This window comes from Rana temporaria, chromosome 2 (assembly GCF_905171775.1).
Source record: "Rana temporaria chromosome 2, aRanTem1.1, whole genome shotgun sequence".
NCBI lineage: Eukaryota > Metazoa > Chordata > Amphibia > Anura > Ranidae > Rana > Rana temporaria.
Window position 1 is genome coordinate 512,096,374 of NC_053490.1, and position 12,719 is coordinate 512,109,092.

A 12,719-nucleotide genomic window follows, 5' to 3' on the forward strand; every position below is an offset into this window, starting at 1 on the left:
GTCCCGCCTCCTTCCTGTCCTCCAAGGCATATACATCTTTGTGGCCCCAGAGCTGGGAGATCGTCTGGGGCCACAAAAGATATACATGTCGAAACAACCGGGTGGGCCGTTCAAAACCGGAACGGGGGCCGGACTTTGGACATGCCTGGTCTATGGCAATGGTCTCGAAACCGCAGCCCTTTGTTTGCTTTTATCCGGCCCTTGGGGCCCTATTCCTCCCACTGATACAAGACACTATTCTGCCATCTGATACCAACAATGGGGCACCATTTCTCCTTTTGACACAAACAATGGGTCATTATTCCTCCTTATGATACCAACGATGGGGCACTGCGACGTAGAGCTTTATCGCAAAAAATAGCCCGATCGCCTGTTTTAACCCCTTGAACCCTGCGCTGGGGCTGCACAACCACATGCAGTTGCAAGGCACTTGAATGGGTCCTGCTTTGCAGATAGGGGGTATAATTTCTAGCTGCAGGGGGTGTAAACATCACTGCTGCAGCAGAAGGGGAGCGGGGAGGTTGAGGGGCATTAAAAATCCGGCTCAGCCGCTAGTGTGAAAGAGCCCTATAGCAGTTAGAGTTTAGCGCACTCTACTGAATCCCCCGGAATGTATCTGGTGCTTTCCCTACACATCCCTCGCGGCTCACCGTGGGGTCTGTGATACAGCGGTAGAAGACGCAGGAAGACGGGGTGCTGTCAGTTCCGGGGACTTGCGCCCGACACCTCTCATTCCATAAGGTGATAGATCCAGATACCTCCCAACTTCCAGAGCTCAGGATATGAGAAGACACAAACCCTGGAGAGAGAGAGAGCAGAAAACATAAATGTACTGTACATCCAAACAACACTTCTCCATTCATTATACATGAAGTAATGATCGTCTAGGCACCACATCCCCCAAATAATGAGATAGAGATATATATATATATATAGCCCTCAAAAATCCACTTGCATTTTGCGAGTGGATTTTGAGGGCTGGCGAGGATCCTGGGGGGGCGAGCACCGCCGATCAGAGGGGAACAGAGGAAAGCCGCCGTCTGGATGATCAGAGCAGGGAATTAATTTGCCTACTCAAAGAACTGGAGCACTGGCTGAGAACTGGAGCACTGGCTGAGAACTGGAGCACTGGCTGAGAACTGGAGCACTGAGCTGGTGGACTCGCGCTGTCCCTGGGTCTGATTTCCCAGCCAGCTGCGGGAATCGGGACACTTCTAACTGCGCTGCCTGCACTGAACAGGTGTGGGGGTATCGCTGCAGCGGGGAAAAATTACGGAAACCATGCCCTGTATCTGTATCCGTCCAGCAGCTGGAAGCCCTGCCACCCACGGCCGCACCCCTCCCCCCCCCTTCGTGCTGGACGGACACAGTCTCAGATACAGGGTATGGTTCCTGTAGTTCCCCCGAAGCCTCGTCTCTGTCAAAGTCTTGTGTCAGGCGGAGTCTTCTCTGCCCAGACTGCCCGACACATCACATCAAGTGCTGCTGATAAAAACGGAACAGGACCTGCGGGCGCCGCGTGGAGGTAGCAGGACTCGGGAGCCCTGGAAGAAGTACACGCACGATGAGGGGAGGCTGTGTGTGATAGAGGAGGACTACAATTCCCAGCAATGTGTATGGGGGAGAAGCACTTAGTATTAGGCTGGAGGTTAAAAAAGAGATTTTTAATACAGCTTACCTGTAAAATCTTTTTCTTGGAGTACATCACGGGACACAGAGCAGCATATTCATTACTATATGGGTTATATGGAGTACCTTCAGGTGATGGACACTGGCAATCTCAAACAGGAAGTGCCCCTCCCTATATAACCCCCTCCCATAGGAGGAGTACCTCAGTTTTGTAGCAAGCAGTATGCCTCCCAAAATGGTCCCCAAAAGAGGGGTGGGAGCTCTGTGTCCCGTGATGTACTCCAAGAAAAGGATTTTACAGGTAAGCTGTATTAAAAATCTCTTTCTTTATCGTACATCACGGGACACAGAGCAGCATATTCATTACTATATGGGATGTCCCAAAGCAATGCTTACAATGAGGGGAGGGAGAACATCTTCCCAAGACAAAAGGATTTAATTTAGAGATATACTCAAATCATAATAAATCCAACTTAGTTGAGAAAAATAATTTTTAAATTTAACTCAAAAGGGAGCCCCCGGAATCCGAGGGTCTCAAACTGCAGCCTGCAGCACTGCCTGCCCAAAGGCTGTATCAGTATTCCTTCTTACGTCCAACTGGTAGAATTTTGTAAACGTGTGGACAGAAGACCAGGTTGCCGCCTTGCAAACTTGAGCCATAGAGATCTGGTGGTGTGCTGCCCAGGATGCGCCCATGGCCCTAGTAGAATGAGCCTTTAATGATAACGGAGGAGGCAACCTCTTCAAGCCGTAGGCCTGAGTGATTAACTGTTTAATCCACCTCGAGATGGTGGATTTTGCAGCTGCCTGCCCCTTCTTGGGCCCATCCGGTAAAATGAACAACACATCTGTTTTCCGGATCTTCTCTGTAGCTTTAAGATAGGCCTTCATGGCCCTGACAATATCCAAGGTATGCAACAACCCTTCCTTTCTGGAAGTAGGTTTAGGAAAGAAGGATGGTAATACCAAATCCTGGTTTAGATGAAAACTGGATATAACCTTTGGTAGGAAGGAAGGATGAGGGCGGAGAACGACCTTGTCCTTATGTAAAATAAGATATGGTTCCTTACAGGATAAGGCTGCCAGTTCCGATACTCTTCTGGCGGAAACTATGGCGACCAAAAATACCAACTTCCTTGTCAGTAAAACCAAAGGAATTTCAGCCAACGGCTCAAAAGGTTGTTTCTGTAAACTTGACAGAACAAGATTTAAATCCCACGGACAAATTGGGGATTTAACTGGAGGATTAATACGTAAGACCCCTTGAATGAAGGTCTTAACCAGCGAGTGGGTGGCCAGCGGCCGCTGAAACCACACTGACAAAGCTGAAATCTGTCCCTTGATTGTGCTTAATGCCAGTCCTTTATCCACTCCTAGCTGGAGAAAACTTAATACTCTATCGATGGTAAACTTGCGAGAAAGCCATCGCTTGGACTCACACCAGCCTACATAGGCCTTCCAGACCCTGTAATAAATCACCCTAGAGACCGGTTTCCTGGCTCTGATTAGGGTAGAGATTACTTTCTGAGACAGACCTCTACCCCTGAGAATCAGGGATTCAGCCTCCAGGCCGTCAAATTTAGATGCCGTAAGGCAGGGTGGAGGATCGGACCTTGCAATAGCAGGTCTGGCCGTAGAGGAAGAGTCCAAGGGTCTCCCACTACCATCTTCAGGATTAGTGAATACCATGCCCTTCTGGGCCATGCTGGAGCTACCAGGATGACTGGTATATGCTCCACCCTGATCCTGCGCAGCAGGCGGGGTAGTAACTGGAGCGGGGGAAACGCATAAAGAAGTCTGAACTGATGCCAAGGGCAAACCAGCGCATCGGTTCCGCAGGCCATCGGATCCCTTGAGCGGGATATGAACCTGTCTAGCTTCTTGTTGAGTCTCGATGCCATGACATCCACGTCCGGCACTCCCCATCTTTGGCAGAGTGTCTGAAAGACTTGTGGATGTAGAGACCATTCCCCCGGCAACAGAGTCTGGCGACTTAAGAAGTCTGCCTGAAGGTTGTCCACTCCTGGAATGAATATTGCCGATATGCAGGGCACATGAGCCTCTGCCCACAGGAGAATCAAGCTCACCTCTCTCTGAGCGGCTTGACTCTTGGTTCCCCCTTGGTGATTTATGTATGCCACGGCCGTGGCATTATCTGATTGAATTCTCACCGGGAAGCTCTGAGCTCCAAGATGTTGATGGGCAACTGCTTCTCTGGCTTTGCCCAAGTACCTTGGCGAGTGCAACCATCCAAAATTGCTCCCCAGCACGTCAGGCTGGCGTCTGTGGTTACTATCTTCCAAGCCATTGGGCTGAAAGACTTCCCCTTCAGTAGATTCTGAGGGTCTAACCACCAACACAGACTTTGTCGGACTCTTGATGAGAGCGGCAAAGGGATATCCAAGGCCTGTGGCCTCTTGCTCCATGCTGACAGGATGGCTGCCTGCAGGATGCGAGTGTGGCTCTGGGCGTACGGTACCGCCTCAAATGTGGCCACCATCTTGCCTAGTAACCGCATACATAGGCGAACAGTTGGTTCTTTCTTGCTTAGAACCAGTAGGATTAATTCCTTGATGGCTTTGATCTTTGTCAGAGGTAGAAACACCGTTTGTTGTGCTGTGTCTAACCTCATGCCGAGATATTCCAACTGCCTTGTGGGCTGGAAACGAGTGATCTATGACTAGGAGGTCGTCCAGGTACGCTACGATTGTGACCCCTTGGATCCTTAGCTTGGCTAGGATTGGAGCTAGGACCTTCGTGAACACCCGGGGGGCCGTAGCCAACCCAAAGGGAAGCGCCACGAATTGGAAGTGACGCGAAGCCACCGTAAAGCATAGAAATCTTTGATGTGGCTGATAAATTGGAACATGAAGGTAGGCATCCTTTATGGCAGCTGCTGACCGCACGGATTCCATCCGAAATGAGCGGACCTTTAGGTATGCATTTACCATCTTTAAGTCCAAAATTGGCCTGACATCCCCGTTGGGCTTTGGGATGATGAATAGGTTGGAGTAGAAACCCAGCCCCTGTTCTAGGACTGGTACCTCTACTATTACTTCCTGGGAGAGTAGATGATTTAATGCCGTCATTAATGCGGCTCCCTTCTCCGGATCGTTTGGTACCCTTGACCCCTGGAAATGAGGAGGAGGAAACCTTAGGAAGTCTAGTTTGTAGCCCGTAGCCACGGAAGACCGTACCCATCTGTCGGGAATGCTGGCCTCCCAAACCTCTGCAAAGAGACGCAATCTTCCCCCCACCTTCATGGGTGGGGGCGCCCCTTCATAAGGCCGGCTTGGGGGCTGGCTTTGCTGGCTTGCGAAACCACTGCCTCTTGCCTCCGGCGGCCTGTCCCTGCGACTTATTAAAGTTTGATCTTGCAGGAGGCCGTCGATACTGTTTGGTATTGGAGGGCCCCTGCCCAGGGGAGTACTGTCGTTTAAACGCAGGCCCCTGAAACTTTTTCTTGGTAGGCAAAAGAGTACTTTTGCCGCTTGAAATGGCCCGTGACAGTCCCAGCCCCAGATCCCGATGGTCCCACCAAGGCTCCCTCTGGGGAAAGCAGCGGCATAACTTTGTCCGAGACCTCAGACTCTCTGGGGGAATCCCCACCTCTTGTACCCTCTGAACCAGATGCCATGGTACAATACCGAGGTACGCCCGCTAACTTATTGGTGTTTTGGAAATATAAATAGTTATTGCCAAAAAACCTTTTGGGGGATAAAAAATGCCTTCTCTCCTTTTAATGGTTCTTTTCTTTTTTTTTTTTTTAAACCAAAAGAGAGAAAAAAACACTCTGTCCCCCTTAGTAGTATTGCCAAAAAACTGCTGAGATGGAAAAAAGGCTCCAAAACAGTCTTAATGAAGACTGTAATAATCTATTTTGGCCACTGTGTGTCCTCGGCGCCCCGTGCTGCCGCTCTGGTCTGTTCCTCTCTGAGTTCCAGCATATACTGAGCTGGGAACGAATGGAAGGGCCGCCCCTTCCTTTAACATCCTGGCCCGCCCTTCCCCCCTCAGCAAACGGCGCGAAATTGCGCCCATATCACGGGGACGCGCGCCCGCCGGTGGGGGGGGGGTGGGGGGAAGGAGACCACACGAGGAGGCAGTTTGTCCTGTCTCCAGGAAGAAGAACCGTGGCAGCAATCGCCTGGAGGCTTTGCAGGTAAGCACAGCTCTCTTACACACACATCTCAATGCTTTACAATACTACCAGGGAGGTCACCTTTTATGGGGAATACACATAGAGTCATCCTATCATTAAGACATGTGACTCACTTTGCCAGATGCAGCGCATAACTTTAGGCATGTCCCACTGTGACCCCCCCCCCCAGAAAACCTGCTGCGAACCAAGTTCCGCAAATTTTCCCCTCACTTACCTGCTCCATGCCGCAGGACTTTGCACAGCAAGAGGCCCAATCTTCCCCCATCTCCGTGGGGCATTGACCTTCAGGCCCTGGGTTCCTATGAAGGATCCACTGTCCTGGGCCCATATAGCACTCTGGCAACAGAAACATTAGGCCCCCAAAGGTTTCTAAGTTCTGGGCCCAGGGTCCAGCTCTCTAAAAAGAAAAGCATTATGGGCTATACCCCAAGGGTTTGGGGTCCGGTTACTGACCACTTTAGCGCTGAGGCCCTTGGACAGAACCGGTTAGCCCACCTTAATCCCAAGGATGTGGAGGCAAGCTAAACCATGACCAACACCTAAGACACTGGCGTAAAAACTGAGGTACTCCTCCTATGGGAGGGGGTTATATAGGGAGGGGCACTTCCTGTTTGAGATTGCCAGTGTCCATCACCTGAAGGTACTCCATATAACCCATATAGTAATGAATATGCCGCTCTGTGTCCCGTGATGTACGATAAAGAAAGCATGGTGTATCAGTCTCACTTGCAGTGTAGGTGAGATCACATGTGTCTGGATGGCAGGAGGAGTATCTCAGGACACACCTATATATATCTGCAATCAGTGGTGGCTGGTATTTTGTTTGGGGGTGTGTGGCAAACAATTCACCCCTGCCAGCACCCCCCGCCCCCCAATCCCGTCAGTTTGTGGACGGCACTGCCCACATATTCTAATCATAACATCAGCCCCTCCCTCTCTTATGCTTCTACCTCCTACCCTCCCCTCTATTCCCCCTCCCTCTGCCCTCTAACCCTTCTATCCCCCTCCCCCCCCCCATTATTTCTATCACCCCTTGCTTTCTCTCCTTTCCTCCCTCCCCCCCCCCCCCATGTCCCCTCTCCTCCCTTCCCCCCTCTGTCCTCTCTCCGCCCCCTACCTCTGTCCACATTTTACTCTCCTCTCCCTCCCTCCTTCCTCTCCCCCCCCTCCCTCTCTCCATCCTCTCCCCCTCTTTCCTCTCCATACTCTCCCCCTCCCTCTCTCCATCCTCTCCCCCTCTTTCCTCTCCCCCTCTTTCCTCTCCCCCCTACCTCTCTCTATCCTCTCCCCCTCCCTCTATCCTCTCCCCCTACCCCTCCCTCTATCCTCTCCCCCTCCCTCTATCCTCTCCCCCTTCCTCCCTCTATCCTCTCCCCCTTCCTCCCTCTTTCCTCTCCCCCTCCCTTTATCCATCCTCTCCCCCTCCCTCCCTCTTTCCTCTCCCCCTCCCTCTTTCCTCTCCCCTTTCCTCTCCCCCTCCCTCTTTCCTCTCCCCCTCCCTCTTTCCTCTCCCCCTCCCTCTTTCCTCTCCCCCTCCCTCTCTCTATCCTCTCCCCTTGCATTGCTGGGCACAGGCTGCATTGGCAGACATGGGCAGGCGGCATTGGTGGGCACGGATAAAGTTGTTAATATTTTTATAACTTAATTCTGCATAAAACAGAATTAAGTTATTCAAAACAAAACATAAATGTAGTGTCATTTCATGAAATAATTTATGGGGGCGGGTTTAGGGACGGGATTAGGGGCGGAGCATGGTATGGGTTAGGCGGGGCAACTGGTGGCGAGTAACCCTTGAGGCCTGGCTAGTAGCTCAGGTGGTTCCATAATTGACATAACACTGTATATTCATAGAATCACCAAAGTTTTATTGTAATATACAAATATTAAAAGCAACAGTATTCATAAAACCATCACTTCCGCTCAACACGTTTCACCAATCATTGGCTTCATCAGATACGGACATGTGCCATGTTGGGAGTCCTTTAGTCAGCTGGTACAAGACATTGCTTGTAAGGAGTTATATCTGAGCCAACTGGCGGATCGAAACCTCTGAACCCGATGGATTGGGCTGTTTTTGAACATATTGGGGCTTAGTGGTCTGGATTTCTAGCACTGGTGAATCATTGCTTGGTGTTTCCGATGCTGCTCGATTTAAGTGGCTCCTATATCGGGCTGTAATCCTCCTAAGATACACTGATGTCTCTATCCAATTCCATTGGTTTAATAATTATCGGCCTGCTCATTCTTTAAACACTTTTTGTGATCCGGATAGGGGGAGGGTTGTGGAATCAGTGGTGATGGAGGACTCTGATGTGATAGTGGTACTCTATAATGGAGCTACCATGTATAGAGGGGACTCTGATGTGATAGTGGTACTCTATATTGGAGCTACCATGTATAGAGGGGAATTTGATGTGATAGTGGTACTCTATATTGGAGCTACCATGTATAGAGGGGACTCTGATGTGATGGGAGCTCTTATGTATAGTAGGGTACTCTTATGTGATTGGGGGACTCTATAATATGATGGAGGGCTTTCATGTATATAAGAGACTCTTATGTGATTGGGGGGGGGGGGGGGGATATGGGGCTACTCTGATGTGATGGAGGGCTCTTATGTATAGGGGGGGGGGGTGCTCTGTGCTGATGGGGGCCTCTGAAATGACAGAGCTTCTGAGGCAAGGTTAATTTTCAGGCAGTTATATGCTTATATAGGCTCATGTTTCCTATTGATAATATTTACGCGCCTCAAATATTCTTTTAAAGGAATGCCTTGACTGGAGAAAGGTTGAGACACACGTGATTAGAATACTCCCCTGTATGGTGAATCCAGTGATGTCAAGCTGTGATCCACCAAAACTTGCCCCACTCCGGGTCCCAGGCTACCATCTCCATTATGATGTCATCAGAAGGCCGGCTGTCTCTTCTGGGTCCTAGCAGCTGCCTCCTGATGACATGCAGGGGGTTCTACACAACCTGAAGCCGTGCGGGATCTGTCATGTGGGTATCCCAATAGGCTTAGTACATGGGTGTGGGGGGGGGGGGCATTACCTTGGCCTAGACCAGAAATGCGGATCGGTACCTGGCGGGACTGACTTCTGATCATGTGACCGCTGTGGCATCGACGATCCTTCCCACCCACCCAGGTGTTCTGTACTGTTTAAAGGGAAGCCAGGAAGGTGTTAAGAATAACGGGTCTTGGCGGAGAGACAGCTACAGGACAGATTTCAAATTGGTCAGGGTTTATTTTTAATGGGCGGGTTCACACTAGTGCAATGCGGGAACCCTGCGAATCCACAGCGCACCCGACTCACACGGCAGTTCACACTGCCATATGCAAACTCCTGGGGAGTGTCAATACAATGTTAATGACACCCCCATTTCAGCTCGCACAGCAAACTGTCAGTTCGGACATGAATCGGATCGCACGGGTGTGCGCACCCCTGTGTTCCGATTCTGGTGCGGACCAAAAAAAGGGTCCTGTGTGAGTTTAGTCCGAATGTGATTTCAGCCACACTATCTATATGGCTGAAATTGCATGCGATTTGCACTTCGGTGGGAATCACATGCGTTTTTGCACCACGCAGAAGTGCGAACCGGCCCTTAGGAATACTTTTTATTTTTTTTAATGCCCATATTACCAACCTGTAGCATTGTCACCGATAGCCAGGATCAGGCTGGAGCAGCCGAGTCTGTGGTCAGGAGAATTCTCAATGGCCGCGCTGGTCTCCGGGCTCCAGGACAGAGTCACCTCCCTGCAAGAAAAAGAGCCGGACGTCACACGCCTTATATAGAAATATCTGGATGGAGATCGGAGAAATCAAAGCTAGATAGAATATCCCACTATACTGTCACTGTTTAATATCGGGAAAAAAAATTATTATTATTATTATTAGAAATGGCAAACGTATGGGTGGAAACCCGATAGATCTCCATTCCAAACCTTTTATTAGTTTTGGATAAAATTGGGAAAAGTTCAAGCCTAACGGAACTTTCAGCCTTGGCTAAACACATTCCAGAGGCAAAAGGTGTGCAAAGTCCTACGGATGAAGATTCACAATGAATTCTGAACTGATGACTAGTGACGGGCTCGGGTGTGTTTGAATCGAAAACCGCCAGGAAGTCGGCACTGCACAACGCCAATCCTAGGCAGCGAGGCATTTCCCAACCCGTAGCGGCACATACACAGACTGCCTATGACTGGCGGTGTGCAGAGCCAAATTCCTGGCGGGTTCGATCCGGACACACCTGAGCCCGTCATTACTGATGACTAAGGATGAGCTCCGGCGTGTTCGCATAGAACACGTGCAGAGTCTGCCAGGAAGTCGGCACCCGCGCTGCGCTAATCACAGAAAGGCAGACATTTCCCGATCTCTGCAGCCGAGCATCGGACAATGTCTGCCTGGCTGTGATTAGCGCAGCGCGGGTGCCGACTTCCTGGCGGGCTCTGCACGTGTTCTATGTGAACACGCCGGAACTCATCCTTACTGATGACCTGTAGAAGGTTTTAAAATGTAGAAACCCAAAAATGTTTACAGTAAATCCGGGCCTGTGCAGACGGAGCACCGTCACGTCACGTGTAGCGCCTCCGTGCACTGAGGCCCGGGAACCCAGAAGAATAAAGACGTTTGGTGTGCAAAACACAACACAAGTGGTGTATCTTCAGCTTTAGGGTCACATACCCCAAACTGTCTCTAGCAGATACTATAGACCAGTAGTGGTCAAGAGACTGCAGACATGCTACGGGCGGCGGTCAGAGACTGCAGACATGCTACGGGCGGCGGTCAGAGACTGCAGACATGCTACGGGCGGCGGTCAGAGACTGCAGACATGCTACGGGCGGCGGTCAGAGACTGCAGACATGCTACGGGCGGCGGTCAGAGACTGCAGACATGCTACGGGTGGCAGTCAGAGACTGCAGGCATGCTACAGGTACGGATGAGCTCTGGCGTGTTCGCATAGTACATGTGCAGTGCCCGCCAGGAAGTCTGCATGGCGCTGTGTTAATCACAGTCAGGGAGACATTTCCCGATCTCTGCAGCCGGCTGTGATTAACGCAGTGCCGTGCAGACTTCCTGGCGGGCTCTGCCGTATATTATGTGAACACACCAGAGCTCATCTTTAGCTACAGGCGTCAGTCAGAGACTACAGACATGCTACGGGCGGCAGTCAGAGACTACAGACATGCTACGGGCGGCAGTCAGAGACTGCAGGCATGCTACGGGCGGCAGTCAGAGACTGCAGGCATGCTACGGGCGACGGTCAGAGACTGCAGGCATGCTATGGTCAGAGACTGCAGGCATGCTACGGGCGATGGTCAGAGACTGCAGGCATGCTACAGGTACGGATGAGCTCTGGTGTGTTTGCATAGTATACGTGCAGAGCCCGCCAGGAAGTCTGCACGGCGCTGTGTTAATCACAGCCAGGGAGACATTTCCCGATCTCTGCAGCCGGCTGTGATTAGCGCAGCGCCGTGCAGACTTCCTGGCGGGCTCTGCCGTATATTATGTGAACACGCTAGAGCTCATCTTTAGCTACAGGCGACAGTCAGAGACTGCAGACATGCTATGGGTGACGGTCAGAGACCACAGACACGCTACAGGCGATGGTCAGAGACCGCAGACACGCTACAGGCGACGGTCAGAGACTGCAGACACGCTACAGGCGACGGTCAGAGACTGCAGACGTGATACAGGAGGCGGCCAGAGACTGCAGACGTGATACAGGAGGCGGCCAGAGACTGCAGACATAGTAAAGTTGTTGGAGACTTCAGGAGACCGTTAAAGACTGGAAATACATTACATGAGACAGCTAGAGAGATCAACGCCCCATGGATCTCCTTTATAAATCAAAGCGTTCACATTTTTGGTTCCTACATCAACTCATATCACAGACTAATATATATATATATATATGAATGAAAGAGACAGCACAGAAAAAAGGAAGACACAAAGGGGTTAATTTACTAAAACATGAGAGTGCAACATCTGGTGCAGCTCTGCATAGAAACCAATCAGCTTCCAGGTTTTATTGTCAAAGCTTGAAGAGGCTGAAGCTGATTGGTTACCATGTACAGCTGCACCAGATTTTTAACTCTCTGCTTTTAGTAAATCTCCCCCATGAATGAAATGATCCAGAATGATTCACCTACTAGAAGCCAATCCCCATAATAAAGACAATTGTCTGCAGGGGCCCCTGAGGGCCACACAATAGGTGCCAAAGGGCCCCCAGGCTGCAGGTTGAGCCCCAGGACCATAGAATGTGTCAGTGACCTGCAGAATATTTTGGCCCCTAGAGGGGGAGGGGGCCCTCCTCTGTATTATGATCCTCACACCTCCCCAGTATAGGAAATCCCATCACATGGAAGTAAATGTGAAAGTCATTCCTTATGTATCTCCCCCAGTAATAGAGAAAAACCTTTTCTTCTCCAGCTCTCTCCTGATCTCTCTGTCCTCCTCATCCTGCTCTTCCTCATCTTCATCCTCCTCATCATCCACTGCCCGGCTGATCACAGACACAACCTCCCCGAAGAACGTGGCCATTCCTCCAGCAATCACTCTGTATACACACTCAGCTTCCTGATCAGCATGACACAGAGAGCACAGGCCTCACCATAGAGGAGGTCTTACCATAGAGGAGGGACAAGGGGAGGGAGATAGGAGCAACGCCACTCCACGAGTGGCCGCTAGAGGGAGACATAATACCATCCACCACAGTGTGCTGACACTTACCAGAAACGGCCGCTAGATGGAGACTAAACACATTCCTATAGAAACTAATGACCGCAATTGCCAAAAAAAAAAAGAAGGAACACCTTCTCAGAATAATTACCAGTACACAGTCATGGATTGAAAGAATTTTTTTATTACATAATTCTGTAAAAAAGAAAAAGTGATATTAAAGCGGGGGTTCACCCTAAAACACCAAT

General features: G+C 50.5%; 1 protein-coding gene across 1 annotated transcript in view; it reads right to left on the reverse strand.

Moving 5' to 3' along the window:
* PSMG1 (proteasome assembly chaperone 1) overlaps positions 1–12,409 on the reverse strand; it is a 30,463-nt gene extending 18,054 nt beyond the window's left edge. Inside the window, exons 1-3 of the mRNA XM_040338978.1 lie at positions 12,209–12,409; positions 9,437–9,546; positions 651–799 (exon numbers count right to left, since the gene is read on the reverse strand). Coding sequence (XP_040194912.1) covers positions 651–799; positions 9,437–9,546; positions 12,209–12,333 — 384 coding nt within the window. The 5' untranslated portion in view covers positions 12,334–12,409. The remainder of the gene's footprint in view (positions 1–650; positions 800–9,436; positions 9,547–12,208) is intronic.
* Positions 12,410–12,719: the final 310 nt, after the last annotated feature.